General features: G+C 37.7%; 1 protein-coding gene across 2 annotated transcripts; it reads left to right on the top strand.

Annotated features, from left to right (window-relative positions):
• The first annotated feature begins 1,310 nt into the window (after window positions 1–1,310).
• FBXO5 (F-box protein 5) lies at window positions 1,311–12,331 on the top strand. 2 transcript variants are annotated; one of them, XM_017539002.2, is made up of 5 exons: window positions 1,311–1,718; window positions 7,759–8,479; window positions 9,837–9,927; window positions 10,448–10,627; window positions 11,428–12,331. In XM_017539002.2, exons 2-5 carry the CDS (start codon window positions 7,797–7,799, stop codon window positions 11,677–11,679), a joined length of 1,206 nt encoding a protein of 401 aa, XP_017394491.1. In that variant the 5' UTR covers window positions 1,311–1,718; window positions 7,759–7,796; the 3' UTR covers window positions 11,680–12,331. The 2 variants fall into 2 exon arrangements, with proteins under 2 accessions (XP_017394491.1, XP_017394480.1); XM_017538991.2 differs by lacking the exon at window positions 1,311–1,718 and adding an exon at window positions 1,739–2,093.
• The last annotated feature ends 3,974 nt before the right edge of the window (window positions 12,332–16,305 follow it).

Raw genomic sequence — 16,305 nt, forward strand, 5'->3', positions numbered from 1 at the left:
AAGTCTCAGAAAGCATCCTGACGGTCCAAAATCCTTAACCTATACTCATTTGTCGCTGTAAACTCCCTGAAGGACAGGACTTTGTCTTTTCAACCCTGAATCTCCAGGACCTAGCTCCAGCCAGAGCCAGGCTAAGGAAAGGCAAGTGAAGCACAGGCCTCCGGTGCATTTACGAGATGGAAAAAAATTTCAGTAATCAAGACTGACACGATTTTAATGTAACATTTCTAAAAACAAAAAAGGCAGGGCAGGTGCGGTGTCTCACACCTGTAATCCCAGCACTTTGGGAGGTGAGGCAGGCGGATCACGAGGTCAGGAGATCCAGACCATCCTGGCCAACATGGTGAAAACTCCACTCTACTAAAAATACAAAAATTAGCAGGGCGTGGTGGCGCGCACCTGTAGTCCCGGCTACTCGGGAAGCTGAGGCAGGAGAATCGCTTGAACTCGGGAGGCGGAGGTTACAGTGAGCTGAGATCGCGCCACTGCACTTCAGCCTGGCTACAGAGCGAGACTCCGTCTCAAAAAAAAAAAAAAAAAAGGAAGAAAGAAATGCAAATAACCCATGATGAACTAATTATCAAAATTTTAGGTAGACCAGGGTCCACCCAGCACTTGTAAGATTAATTTTAATTCTGGCCGCGCCAGATAGGACTGTCACTAATGGTACTGAGCACTTACTACAGCCAAGAACTCACTCCGAGGCTGCAGAAAGGCAACAGAGGGAAACTGCAAATGAGGATTCGCCTTTTTGGAGCTCACATCTCGTTGCTTCACTGGGCTGAGTAGCCATAAAGCTGAGTTCAGGGAATGCACTGCCCTAAGTGCATGTTCACATTGTGAAAAGTTGAGCATCACTAATACTCCGGTACACTTTCATACTGACATCCATGCCAACCATCACTAAAAAAATTCCCTTGGCCAGGAGGCTCCAGCCTATCTATTCTTTTCTTGGGAGTAGGACTACAGTCTCTGGCGCTTGGCCCTTGACGGTTAAGGACAAAAACCCAGGAAAGCGTATGTGCACACTAGTAAATTTAACGTTCTTATAAAACACGGCGTCTGAGGCGTGGCTTAAAATACAAATAAATGCGCCTACAAGGAAGAATCGCCTCGCTCCCACCCTCGGCCTCCCATAGGGCCCTGGGAGGCGCAGCCGCAGATCTCCCGCCACAGCCGCGGTCAGCCCAACGCAGAGGGCCGCACACCTCCTCGCTGGTGCCCGCCCCTCACCCTCCCCCGGGAAAATCGCGGGGGACCCCAGCGCGCAGGCGCCGACCCGCCAACTCCGCAGCCACAGCCCGCCAAGGCGCCTGCGCAGAGGTGTGGGTCAGGGGGAGGGGCGAGTTAGGAGGGAGAGCCGAGTGCGCGCGTAAATCCTAGAGAGGCGGGCTAAGCCGGGCTTGGGGGAGGGTTCGTCTTCCGGAAAGTCTGGATTCCTGGACGAGCCGAATTGCCGCTCACCGAACTCCCGCTCGAGAGATGATCGAAGAAAATCAGCTACCATTTGTACCCATCGAAGATCTCCAAATGGAGGCCAGCGCTGAATTTGGGTTGAGATTAGGACTTGCAGGAGGCCAGTCCGGAAGACGGCAGAGGGAACCTTGGCGGGCGCACGCATGCGTGGTAGGCCCCCCTCACGTGTGGCCGGGCCGTGGCCTCCCCGCGCTCGGAGGTCCCGCCCCCGGCCTCAGCATCTTTCCGGACCAGGGGAACCGGTAAGCTGGAAGGGGGCTGGGCTTCGCGGTTCAGCCCCGCCTCGGCAGCCTCCAATTGGGCACGGATAAGGGCTCCCCCTTCAACCGCTCTCCTATTGGTCGGCGAGTGCGAGCGACGCGCCTCATTGGGCCGCGCCGATTTAGGCACCAAATTCAAAGATTTTAAAAGTACCAGCTGGCGCCTTTTAAGAGACAGCTCTGTGAAGCAGGCAGGTTGCTCAGCTGTCCCCGGCGTGGTTCCTCCACCTGAGGCGGACTTCACGTCGGCTGGCATGAGCCGGCGCCCCTGCAGCTGCGCCCCACGGCCACCCCGCTGCTCCTGCAACGCCAGCTCCAGCTCCGTGACAGCCGCCGGACGCCCTCGTCCCTCGGACAGTGAGTGAGAGGAGTGGGCGCGAGCGGAACTTGCCCGTCAGGAGGGGTGCACGGGGAGGGGCGCAACCTGCAACCCTAACCCGAAATCCCCCCGAGCCTGGACACGCGGCCACACCACAGGCCGGGCCTCAGGCGGCGGCGGTTCCTGAGTCCGGGAGGAGGGCTGGGGGTCAAGGGGAAGCCAGATGTGCAGGGGCGGGTTGGCGGGCCACGGGGGTCTCACCGCCCATGCTGACCTTGGACTCCAGCCTCCGGAGGTGTGGGTCGTGGCATCCCAAGGCGCCCTTTTTCCTCCTCGGAAGACCCACCTGCCCCACCCTGCATGATTAGGCGCCAAATGCCCCTCCCCTCCCCCACTCTATAGCCCCTGGCTGTGACAGGGCTGTGAGCTGGCAGCCCCCAGGGCCTGGCCAGGTGCCTCACCCTCGCCCCCTGCGCCCCTTTTCTATATTTCTGCCCTTCACCCTCACAGCCAAAGGCAGTTTCCCCGATTTTTCGCGGTCCCAGCCTTGCTGGCGGGCGCGGGAGATCGCCCTCGCGGTTATCTCCCGCCTCCGCGTGTCCCGCGCCCTGAGGGGCAGCCTCACCGACCCCTCAGGAGTTCCAGGGTCTCCCTGCCCACTCCCGCCAAATGGAGAGACCCCCCCACCCCATTGGACCAAACTCAATTGGGACATCCAAACAAAAACGTTACTTTTTCCCATTTTTTCCTCTTTGCCCATTAACCCAGCCTCAAGGCCTGGAGTGTAATGGGGAGAGTTTAAAAAAGCAATTTTTACTACAAACCTTGAATTTGGTTATAGTATTAAGATGATTTTGTGAGAATCGAAGAATTGGTGACTTTTCCCTGTAACTCGTGAAGAACTAGTACTTTATTGCAAATCTTGTGGAGAATGGAAGGCACTCATGCTTTTTATCCTCTTTGTTGCTACCTCTAAATAAAATCGATATGCAATTATTTTTACCTGAGAAACGACCCAAAATGAGAAAAAATTTAGCAAGTTAGCATTGTACTATTTTGTAATGGCTCTTTTATTTAAAAAGAACTCTAGAAGTCTCAAGAGAAAAAAACTTAATAGATTAAGTATATTTCTAGAAGATTCTGGATCTTCAGTCTGCAATCGAAATTCTGAAATTTGATGGCTTTATGAGGGGTTTTTTTGTTGTTTTTATTGATAACTCCAATTGTCTTTACTACCTTGCTCCTCAGAAAGAATTTACTGCCCATTGGAGTTTTTTCCCAGTTTACAGGTTTGAGGAGATGAAATTAAAAATACATATATGTTGCCTCCAAATAGTTTTGAAAGTAGATTTTTCTAAAGTTTTCTTTTAAAGATTACTTTATGGTCACAAGCATTGGGCCTCTTAAATTCTTAAGTAAAGGAATAGCCATGCCCAACATTGACCACATGGTGGTTATCTGTAGGTATTAGAGACTGGAGCCTATAATTTTAGTTAACAGAAGAGTTACAAAGATTTTTAAGTACTACAGCCTTAATTATATTATGATGTGTCAGGTCTATATTGAAAAGTTAAATGTAAGATCAAACTTCATAAAATTTACTTTTCTCTGTATGACTGGGCTGTGAGTTGGTAAGTGAAAAGTTAAACAATGTCATGTGTGAGTCTTATTAGTAGTATCTGCACTTGGGGGAAAAATAGGAGGAATAGGACATTCCAAGTTCACAAAGCCAGTCAAAAGGCTAAGCAAGGATTTTCATTCAAACTTGGATCTGATTCTTAAATCTATACATTCTAATGGAAAACTATGTGATATTCTAAAATATATACTTCTGTGTGAAATGTGCTTTTGCTACTTAAATGTTAATGATTTGCCGTGTAAGGAATATGAAAGGATTTGGCTTATGTGATTAAAAATAGATTGTATTGACTGCATTTAGTCCTGTATTATTGTCTTACTCCCATTTTATGGATGAGGAAACGGAGGTTTTAAGAGTTAACTTGATCAGTTTTCCCTAACTTAGTAAATAGCACTGTATACTTTAGATACTTAAGTCTTCAACCCAGGTTGTTTTTGTTTGTTTGTTTGTTTTGTGTGTGTACTCTCCTTCCTGTCTACATCTGGTAGATTTGCAGTAAGTTGACTTTACCCTCCTAAGTAACAGACCTTGAATCTATGCAGTTATTTTCATTTCTGCTACAATCCTTCTAGTCCGGGTTTCTCACACTCTGTAATTCTGTAATAAACACTTGTAACTATTCTTTCTGCTTCCACTTTTACCTTCCTGCAATCCATTCTCTACAACTGCCAATTATCTTTTTGAAATGTAAACCAAATTTCTCTCCTCCACTTATATGACCCAACCTACCCCACAAATCTACAGATCATTCTACAAACTCTTCGACTATAATTTTCAATAACCTCCCCCAGCTCAGCGCTACAGGTCTTTCTCTTCCTTTAACACTCACATTTTTCCTTGCTTCCTGTGTTTCCCACTATCTAGAACTCTCCCACCAGATTTCCATAAGGTTTTCAGATCTCAGAATGTCAGCTTTGCTAAAGATCATGCCTAATTGTTCTCCCCTACCCTGTCACTGAATGGATGTTGGATAGATAATTGAAATGGTTAAACTGAACTCTTAGCCCTCATCTGTTTAATTCATGAGGCTATGTAGCCATGTAATATTTTCTCTCTTTCTGGATAATAAGTCAATTATATGAATACTTCACATAGTTCCCAAATTTGGCCTGATCATTGGAAAACAGTTAAAAGGAATGGATGTAACCTTTTGCAAACAGTTGCTTCAGCTTCCTTTTTTATAAAACGTGATGCTATTCTTCTGTTTATTCTGCAGTATTGTTCTGGAAATGAAAAATACATTAGTTTCGCATTTTAAAATTAAATCTACAACCAACATCCAGATTTCACTTTCGTTTAATACCTTTCTCCAAAATAAGAGAACCAGAGTTCCTTGGAGAAATGACTGATTCTAGGGCTGGAACAGGGAAATTATAAGATGCACTTAGAGCATCTTGTAGTTCCAGAAAGTAAGGGATGTTCAAAACACAAAATGATGTGAAATGGACACCAACATCAATTGAAAGCCCACAATAGCAAAAGCTGGAACAATTTGAGCAATACTATAAATAGTATTGGATTATAACCAAAAGTCTATGAGTTTATACTGATACAAATGATTGGTAGTACGAATAAATAGGAGATAATGGCCAAATCTACTGTATAGAAGAATAACAAATGATTTATAAATTTACTCCCCACCCATTTAAGTGTGAGCTGTGCATAAGAGCTTCCTTTCAAAAAGTTTCAAATGGAAAAGGAGCAAAAAGGAGTAACTTTATAGTTGGAGAAACCTCAGAAATACTACCTCAACCAAGTAATCAAGGCTAACATCAGTAATCAAATCATAGCACCTTACCTCTGTGGTCTAAAAACCCACAGCCCAGACTAAAGCTGAGAAAAACTTCAGACAAATCCCAGTTGTGGAAAAGGCTAGAAAATGACCAATACTCCTCCAAATTGTCAAGGTAACCATAAGCAAGGAAATCTTTATGGTCAAGAGGAGCCTAAGGATATACAATGACTAATGTAGTGTGTCCTGGATAAGACCCTGGAACAGAAAAAAGACATTAGGTAGAAACTATGGCAATTCACATAGAATAGGGATTTTAGTTAATAATTCAACAATATTGGTTCATTTGTTGTGACATGCATGCATGCATGTTAGTAATATAAGTTGAGCAGTGGGTATGCAGGGACTCTGTGCTATCCTTGCAACTTTTCTGTAAATTCAAAGTCAGTTTATTAAAATTCTTTTTAAATACTAAATCTTTTTTTCCTTTTCTCTTTTTTTTAAGGCAGAGTTTCCCTCTGTCTTCCAGGCTGTAATGCAGTGGTACAATCACAACTCCCAGCAGCCTCAACCTCCCAGGCTCAAGCAGTTCTCTCACCTCGGCCTCCTAGTAGTTGGGACTACGCGCACATGCCACCACACCCAGCTAGTTTCTTTTTTTAAATTTTATGGAGATGGGGTCTCACTGTGTTGCCCAGGCAAGGTCTGAACTCTTGATCTCAAGCAATCCCCCAACCTGTGCCTCCAAAGTTTTGGGATTATAGGCATGAGCCATTGCACCTGACACTAAATCTAATTATTCATGTGAAAATACATGCTGTTGCAAGAGGAATGTGTAATAATTGTAATCATTTTATTCATTTTAACTCGTTAAGTGCTAATTTTGTAAATAAGAGTACAGATTCTAATGCTAGTATTAGCTTTAAAAAAAAATGGGAAACATTTTTATATTGTATGCCTTCATTGTGTCAGGCACTGCCATTTGCTTGGATTTTGTAGTAAGCAATAACAATCATGTCTGGCCTTTAAGAAACTTAAAGTAGTTTTAGAATTTTTAAGTTGGTAGTGCTTTGAACTAGGGTTTGATGAGGTCTGAGAGTTCCCTCAAAAAATGAAGCTATCCATGAGTAATGGATTAGAAGCTAAATAGACAAAGGAAGCAGAAAAGATATTCTAAGCAGAGAAACGCATAATATACAAAGCCCCTGGGATGAGAAAGTCATTGATTGTTACCAAGGACTAGAAGAGGGCCTGCTCACGTGAGAAATGAAATGTACATCTTTTTTTCCTTCGTACCTTAAGTGCTCTTATACCATGAATTCTGGATTTTCTATCATTTTTATAAACAGTGTAAATGTTATTTGTAAGGTCTATTTTTCCAGAGCACCTCATTATAATGAGGAAGAAAAGTCTGGCCCATTTAAATCAACTACCTGTATTAGGCAAACTAAGCTATACTTCAATGCGCTCAATTGTAAAAACAACGGTTCCCAATCCTACCTCAAAAGGTTTGTAAACATGGGAAATTACAAAGTTCTAAACAAGTATAAAGTATTTGAATCATTATTAGCTCTAATTTTAAAGAACTGTCTATATTCAAAGAATGGTGTTAAATGAAAGAGGTTCTGTAGGGCAACCTTTCAGTAACTGTGTTATAAAGACAGTAGAAAGAAGATTACTTTGAATTCCTGAAGTATTTTCAGGCCTTTTTGCTTTAGGCAGCTAAACAAAGCATAGTGTGCCTTCGTAGGTGGCTTCTGCTTTTTTATCCTCTCTTACAAATTGTGGTCATCAAACCTAATTTTTTAGTTGAGGCAAGAATAGAAGCAACCTCTTGGCATTTTATTTGTTTCCTTTGAAAGAAAGTAGACCACTCAGAATCATTTATTCTAGATTTAGGGTTAATTAGGGAGCTAGAATTTGTATATTCTTTATTTTTTTATGCAACTGAACTCTTAATTTTAGGTTTAGTGGGATCCTGGAGCATATACTATGTGTCTTTCACTGTGTTAACATTGGGAATTCAGAAGCAGTTTCTCTCTGCAAGTTATAGACAACAGCGAGATGTTATAGCCTTGCAGCTCCAAAAGCAGTCTGTTCTGACATGCCTTCTCAAGAGTAATATAATATATACTTATTATAAAGTTTAAGCAATATGTGCACATTATTGTCATATCAATAATTAAACTTGGATAATATGACAGCTGTGTATGCAGGTACATGTAGACAATACCTAATGCTGAGAGGTTGCAAAGTAACTTTGTATATCCCAATTTAAGAAGTAGGGATATGTGGAAATTTTGCCATTAAGATGTAAATGTTCTTTTTATAGGTTGTAAAGAAGAAGAAAGTTCTACCCTTTCTGTCAAAATGAAGTGTGATTTTAATTGTAACCATGTTCATTCTGGACTGAAACTGATAAAACCTGATGACATTGGAAGACTAGTTTCCTACACTTCTGGATATTTGGAAGGTTCCTGTAAAGACTGTATTAATAAAGACTATGAAAAACTGTCATGCATTGGGTCACCAGTTGTGAGCCCTAGGATTGTAGAACTTGAAACTGAAAGCAAGCCCTTACATAACAAGGAAAATCAACATGTACAACAAACACTTAATAATACAAATGAAATAGAAGCACTAGAGACCAGTAGACTTTATGAAGACAGTGGCTATTCCTCATTTTCTCAATTAAGTGGCCTCAATGAACATGAAGAAGGTAGCCTCCTGGAGGAAAATTTCAGTGATAGTCCACAATCCTGCCTGCTACAGATACAAAGCCCAGACCAATATCCCAACAAAAACTTGCTGCCAGTTCTTCATTTTGAAAAAGTGGTTTGTTCGACATTAAAAAAGAATGCAAAACGAAATCCTAAAGTAGATCGGGAGATGCTAAAGGAAATTATAGCCAAAGGGAATTTTAGACTGCAGAATATAATTGGCAGAAAAATGGGCCTAGAATGTGTAGATATTCTCAGTGAACTCTTTCTAAGAGGACTCAGACATCTCTTAGCAACTATTTTGGCACAACTCAGTGATATGGACTTAATCAAGTAAGTGCTGTTTTGAATATACATATTAGCATGATCCACTGAACATTGCTGTTAGTGGCTCGGTGCCACCACCTCATGCAAAGACTGTTGTACAGGTTGAGTGTCCCTTATCCGAAATGCTTGGGACCAGAAGGATTTCAGATATTTTTCAAATTTGGGAATATTTGTATTATACCCTACAAGGTTGAACAGTTGAACATCCCTAATCCGAAATCCAAAAATGCTCCAATGTACATTTCCTTTGAGCAACATGTCAGCATTCAAAAATTTTCAAGTTTTTGAATTATAGATGCTCAGCCTGTTGTAGGTAACCTTACAATGTTGTTTAATTGTGGTAATGACTTTTGCTGGTATTTTGCTACCTATGTGCCACTAAGATGAAAAAAATGTAGAATTAATGCATTTAATCTAGCCATTTGGAATTTTATATTCATGCTATTACAAATCTGTATTTCTGTTGGCTTAGGATCTTTGTTCCTTTTAGTTTTGAAATTTGTAATATGTAATTTACATCTTTGGGGCTTAACTGTAAAAAAGCCTAGATCCAGTCTACATGTCCAGTAGGCATTATGAGTTGTCACGCCAGAAAGTGTGAAGCAGTTTTTGTCCTTTCCAAGCCATTTTTGGTGGTAGGGCTCTCCTCCTAGGTTTGACAGTGATGAAAATAAGATCCACAAATAGGGAATTGTTATTTTTTTTTTAATTTTTTTTATTTTGAGACAGGATTTCACTCCCATCACCCAGGCTGTTGTGCAATGGTGCAATCTTGGTTTTACTGCAACCTCCACCTCCTGGGCTCTGTTTATGACTATTTCTTAGAAACCTTGCACTAACCACCACTTCTTTTTCAGTCTACCAAGGAAAATTACTTAGGATGAGATAACTTTGAGAATTAAGGTGATTATACAGAATTAGAGAGGGCTCAACTGGCTTTTGTTTTTTATTTGTTTGTTTGTTCTCTTAACATAGTGGGTTTTTAAAGTTGATTCCTAATAGCTGTGTGCCTAGAGTACTTTGAAATTTGTCTGTTATTTTTACCAGATAGCTAACATGGTATCCATATATACAGTGGTGGCTACTGTTTGATGTTTGCAGATATTGTGAAAAAATAGTGTACAAAGCAGTGGTTCTTAAGCCTCAATGCACTTAGAATTACTTGATGAGGAGGGAACTTTTTTAAAATACAGAGCCCTGAGCTCCATTTTAAATGAGTGTAAACCCCCAGGCAGTTGTAATGTGGTCAGGTTTGAGAAGCACTACTAATAGAATTATCTTTTGCACTGCTAATGTTTTTCTACTGTATTCATCTTAGCTCTTTGTGACACTTTGTTTCATTTATGGTGATTTACTTTTCCAGCGTGTCTAAAGTGAGCACAACTTGGAAGAAGATCCTAGAAGATGATAAGGGGGCATTCCAGTTGTACAGTAAAGCAATACAGAGAGTTACCGTAAGTCTTTGCAGATTATGTTTTTAGTTAAAAATGCACTGCTAATGCTCTTGTAGAAATAGAAAAGAAAACAGGTAATCTGGAAACCCTTCTTTACATTCATAAAATATTTCAGCCTTATACTAGAACTTTGAAACTAAATATCTAAAGTAACAAAGGGAAAATTAGTTCTCAGATGGAGTTGACCATATAGTCAACCTTAGTTGCCAATTATCTGTATGTGTATTTTATAACATTTAGAAAAGCTGTTTTACTTACACTTTTTAGGTATTAAGTACCATATAGACTATGCATGTAGAGTGATTTCTCACGGTTTTTGGTTCACAGTTTATGTCTATAAGTTAGGCTTGATATGTGTGATGTATAGGTGTTGCTTTGTTTTAGTATGTTAAGGTAAATTACATGTAGGGATAAGTCTTTTACATCCTTGTCATTTCTTACATGTATAAACAATAAAAATGTCTCATTGTCGAGGATATAGGAAATAATTTCTAAGTTCTATTACAATTCTTTTAAATAGGAAGACAATAAATTTTCACCGCATGCTTCAACCAGAGAATATGTTATGTTCAGAACCCCACTGGCTTCTGTTCAGAAATCAGCAGCCCAGACTTCTCTCAAAAAAGATGCTCAAGCCAAGGTATCCAGTCGAGGTGATCAGAAAAGTTCTACTTACAGTCGACACAATGAATTCTCTGAGGTAATTTTTTGTTTTATTGTAAATTTTAAAACATAAGGGATTTAGAGTAAGAAATGCATACTAATTTGTTCTCTGACATTAAGAAACCTGGTATTGATGATAATTTTAATTATAATTTGAACTATTAGGGAATTTATTAGTGTCCACTTTATTTCCCTCTCAATAATATGGAAAACAGTTGAAATTAGGAAAGTACACAGAAATGTCTTTCTGTGAACATTAGGTACTACTTGGCATTGTTTGCGAAAGTTCCGTCATTTTGAGTTAAAATTTAGAAACACTCAGGAAATAAGGAAAAACCTAGATTTCCTTATAAAATTACTCAGTACTACATTTTGTAGTTTCTGCCTTTAACAACCAGGAAGGAGAGCTAAGTGGAAAAATGCAAGCTTTCTGAACTTGAAGGCATCCTATTATACCTTCAGATCAGTGAGTGATGTGTGCTGAAAGTTCTACTCACATGTAAACAACTTCACAAGCTTAATTTAGATAACTTACCAAACTTACAGAATATTTTCTGACTCATGTTGATTGGTGAATATAAATCCCATATAATAAAACTAGTGTTAAATTTTATGCTATAATGACTAATACAACATACAGATTTATTCAAAAATAAATTTATTGAGCATCTGCTGTCAGGTACTGCATAGATAAAACTTAGAGCACGAGTTGTCATATGTATGGAATGATATTTCATACATGTATTGGAAGGCACAAGGGTGTCTGTCTTGGTTTTACTAACTAAAGTGCATGCAGTCCTTGCTGAAATTTGTTTATGGATTTTTTTTTCTTTTTAGGTTGCCAAGACTTTGAAAAAGAACGAAAGCCTCAAAGCTTGTATTCGCTGTAATTCACCTGCAAAATATGATTGCTATTTACAAAGGGCAACCTGCAAACGAGAAGGCTGTGGATTTGATTATTGTACAAGGTGTCTCTGTAATTATCATACTACTAAAGACTGTTCTGATGGCAAGTTCCTCAAAGCCAGTTGTAAAATAGGTCCCCTGCCTGGTACAAAGAAAAGCAAAAAGAATTTACGAAGATTGTGATTGAATTAGTTGTTACTGATCATGAATGTTAGTTAGAAAATGTTAGCTTTTAACTTAAAAAAAAAAAAAAATACTGTATTGTGATTTTCAATTTTATGTTGAAATCAATGTAGGATCCTGAGGTTTTTTCCCCCAGAGTATAAAGAGGATAGACAACCTCTTGAAATATTTTACAATTTAATGAGAAAAAGTCTAAAATTCTCAGTACAAATTGAACAATTTAAATATTTTAAGAAAAAAGGAAAAGTAGGTAGTTACATGATACTGAAGGTTTAAAAAAATTGATTCAATTTTATAGTAAAGGAAAGCTATGCAATTTTACCTAGACAATCTTAAATTTAAGTCTGGTTTTCCATCTGTTAGCATTTCTGACATTTTATATTCGACTTACCCAATTGATACCAACGGAAATATCAACTCCTGGCGTCTGTTAAATGTTTTGTCACCTTTCTAAAGCTTTTTTTCAGTGTGTGTATTTCCCAAGAAAGTATCCTTTGTCAAAACTTGCTTGTTTTCCTCATTTCTGAAATCTGTGTTTTAGTATTTTTGTATACATGTAAATATTTCTGTATTTTTATATGTCAAAGAAAATGTCTCGTATGTACATATAAAAATAAATTTTGCTCAATAAAATTCTTAAAGGCTTAATGTATACCTTTCATTTTATAAACATTATAGTCCTGCAAACAACTGAATTAAGCTGCAGTGGACTGCATTTGTGTGAAGGCATTGAATGGATCTTTGTTATGGTTTTTCTGAGGAGCTTGTGAGATTTTTAGGAAGTACTCTGATCCCAGTTTCTCCTCACTCAATAGCTTAATTCAGTAGTTGTGGGGTTGAGTCTTGAGATAAACATCTCGAGATGTTTCAATACAGTAAGACCATAAAAAACTGATAAATACTGGTGCTAATTTATCCATCACTAAACTGGCCGAACTATGGATTCAATAGCATCCCATCCCCCCAAGAAATCTAGAAAGATTAAAATTGTATAAAAGAAGATGCCATCTTGGCTGCAATCAAGCATTTGTACTAGTAACAGCTAGTAACAAGGATGTCTTTATTCCTTAATTTCAGAGTTATGTTTCAATTATGAATATGGGGAAATACTAAAAGGTTGAATTCAGACAAAGGGGCCTCTAAAAATTCAAAGGTGGACTTCAGATGCTATCAGTTGGGCCTCAGAGAAATTTAAGGGCTTTGCCTTTTATCTCAACAGAAACCTAAGGTAGAGGATGCCTCCTGTCAACTCCCAGGCCATCACTGATCTGTCACTGTGGCCCTTTCACGGATTTTCTATAAATGGAGTCAAAATTTGCTTTCACTGAAGGCTATTTTGAAATACCTTGTGTGTGTGCCTCAGTAGTTAATGCTCTTATGAAGCAGTATGCTGTTGGATATACCAGCTCATTAACCAGTTGATGATGGCTACTCCATTTTCTGCTGTTGTAAGGTGCTATAAACATTCATAGTAAGTCTTTGTAAATGGTTATATTTTCATATCAGGTATATAGGAGCAGAAAGATTAAATGGTATGCTGTATTTTTAGCTTTTTAAGAAATTTCCAAAGTAGCTGTGTCTGTATGTTCTCAAGTAGTATGTGGGGTTTCCATTTATTTCATGTTAACACTTGGTATTTTCAGTCTTTTTAATTTTAGTCATTAGAAGTGTAGTACTATCTTGTTTTAATTTTCATTTCTTTACTAATGATGTTTAGCTAATCTTTCATGTTACTTGCCTCCACATATTTTGGTGATGTATTAAAATTATTTGCTTTTGCAACCTTATGAGAACTTGAAAAAATGTTCTTTTCCATTTTTAATTGTGTTATTTTATTGTTGAGATTTGAGAGTATATATTCTGGATACAGGTGCTTTATCAGAGTATGCCTTGTCTTTCATTTTCTTAGCAGTGTCTTTGGAAGTTTTTTTTTTTTTTTATAAAATTCAAATTATCAATTTTCCTTTTATGGATCACACTTTTGGTGCTGTATCTAAGAAATGTACCTACCCTAAGAGCATAATAATTTTTGTCTTTTGGTTTTAGAAGCTTAGTTAACAATTTTACATTCAGGTCTGTGATCCATTTACAGTTAAACATTAAATATAGTGGAATATGTGGATTTAAGTGGATATCCACTTGTTCCAGCACCATTTGTTGACAAGACCTTCTTTACCAAACTACCTTTGCATCTTGGTTAAAATCAGTTTTGACTAAATATGAGGAACAATTTCAGGACTTTATTCTGTTTAATAATATCTTGTCTCCTGAACTTCAAAACGGCACTGCCTTGATATGTCTTGAAAACAGGTAATGATAGTTCTTTACCTTTTTTCTTTTCTTAAAAAAATTTTTTTTCCTCTTTTTTCTCAAGTTGTTTTGCCTATCGTTTTTTGGCATTTCTACATAGAATTTATAACCAGCTTACCAATTTCTATAAAAACATGATGGATTTTGATAGGGCTTACAATGAATCTATAGATCAATTTGTAGAGAACTGACATCTTAACAACCTTGAGTATTTCAATCCATTAACAGTTCTTCCACTGATTTCCATATTTCAAAATCTCTCTTAGCAAAGTTTTATCTTTCATTGTATGTCTTGTGCACATTACATCAGACTTAGACCTGTTTTTGTGCTATTGTAAATGGTATTTTAATTTCAATTTTCAATGGTTTATTGCGAATATATTGAAATACAATGTATTCTCATATTGGCCTTGTATTCTGCAACCTTGCAAAACTCAGTTATAACTGAAAGTCTATCACTTGTTCTCTGTAGGTGATTTTGTCTTCTACAAATAAAAACAGTTTTATTTCTTCCATTTCAATCTATATGGTTTGTATTTCTTTTCCTTGCCAATTTGTACTGGCTAAAACCTCCAGTAAAATAGAAATAAAAATGTTGATGAAGACACCCTTGCCTTGCTCCAGATGTTAGGGGAAAACATTTAGAATGATATTAGCTGTAGGCTTTTCAAATATCCTCTTATCAAGATGAAGTTCCATTTTATTCCTAGTTTGTTGAGAATTTTTTTCCAAAATGGCTGTTGGATTTTGTCAATTTTTTTTTCTCCATCAATTCATATGATCATATGGTTATTCTTTCTGGATTTGTTAATATGAATTACATTGATCAATTTTCAAATGTTAAAGCTATCTTGCATTCCTGGGGTTAATGCCACTTCACAATGTATTATCCTTTTTAAATATTGCTGTGTGTGTGTGTATGTATATATATATATATATAAAGAATTTGTATTTATATTCATGAAGACTATTGATCTATAGTTTTCATGCAATATCTTTGGGACATATTTTATTTTCAATTTTCTGGATGTTTATGTAGAATTGATATTATTTCTTCCCTTACTATTGCTGGAATTCTACAAGGGATCCATCTGAGTCTTGTTTCCTTTGTGAAAAGGTATTTGAAATGCAATTTTTTAATAGATGAAGGACTATTCAGATTATCTATTTCTTCTTCAGTGAGCTTTAGTAGTTTATATCTTTTGATGTGTTTTTAATCTAATTTATTGAATTTATTGGAATACAGTCATCACTGTATTCTAACACCTTTAATATTTGTAGAATGTGTACTAATGTCATCTATTGCATTCCAATATTGGTAAATTCTGTCTTTTCTCCCCTTATACTGATCAGTCTGACTACAGGTTATTTTTCCACATTCTTAAGGTAAATGTTGAGTTTGTTGATTTCAGACCCTTATTCTTTTCTAATAGAGATATTTAGTGTTGAAAATTTTCACCAAATTCTATTCTAACAGTGTACCATTAAATCTGATATTTTGTCCTTTCTTTCTTATTCATTTATAAGTGTTTTATAATTTTCCTTTTGATTTCTTCTTTGACGTGTAGGCTATCTATAAGTCTGTTATTTACTTTTCCAATATTTTGGAATTTTTCATGTATATTAATTTCTAATTTCATGGTGGTCAGAGAAAACAGCTGTATGACTCAATTCTTACCAATTTAATGAGTATTTTTATGGCCTATCATATGATCTATCAAGGGAATATGGTGTATTTTGCTGTTCTTTGTTACAATGACCTATAAATATTAACTGGGTCAAATTTGTTGATAGTGCTCTCCTATCTTCTATATCCTTACTGATGTCTATTTATTGGTGCTATTATTGAGGGAGAAGTATTCAAATTCCTAACTGTAATTGTGGATTTGTCTATGTATTCTTGTAATTCTATCAGTTTTTGCTTTTAAGTACAGATGTTCCTCAACAGTATGGCTGGATAAACTAAACCCATTGTTTGAACTTACAGTGTGTTTACCTGTGCACAACTTCGTAAGTCAAAAATCATACTGACTATCCCTTTTGCACATTGAAAAGTTGAAAATGTGTAAGTCAGGGCTGTTTGTATTTTGAAGCTCTGTCATTAGTCGCATAAATATTTAGGATTATTATGTTCTCTTAGTAAAATGACCGCTATCATTTTTAAATGGCCTTTTTATCCCTGGATGTGGCTTTTCTATGGAATCTACATTGTTTTGTATTAAAATAAGCACTCTAGTTGTCGTTGTTTTTTTTGAAATTAATATTGGCATAATGTATTTTTCCACCCATTTGCCTTTTTTTTTTTTTTTTTTTTTT

The sequence above is a fragment of the Cebus imitator genome, unplaced genomic scaffold, assembly GCF_001604975.1.
Source record: "Cebus imitator isolate Cc_AM_T3 unplaced genomic scaffold, Cebus_imitator-1.0 Scaffold6, whole genome shotgun sequence".
Classification (NCBI taxonomy): Eukaryota; Metazoa; Chordata; class Mammalia; order Primates; family Cebidae; genus Cebus; species Cebus imitator.

Excerpts from the sequence above, each read along its gene's own strand:
- FBXO5 (XM_017538991.2), top strand. The coding sequence starts at position 1,991 with ATGAGCCGGCGCCCCTGCAGCTGCGCCCCACGGCCACCCCGCTGCTCC. Across the intron at positions 2,094-7,758 it reads ACGCCCTCGTCCCTCGGACA|GTTGTAAAGAAGAAGAAAGT; the intron begins GTGAGTGAGAGG and ends TTCTTTTTATAG. Across the intron at positions 10,628-11,427 it reads GACACAATGAATTCTCTGAG|GTTGCCAAGACTTTGAAAAA; the intron begins GTAATTTTTTGT and ends TTTTCTTTTTAG.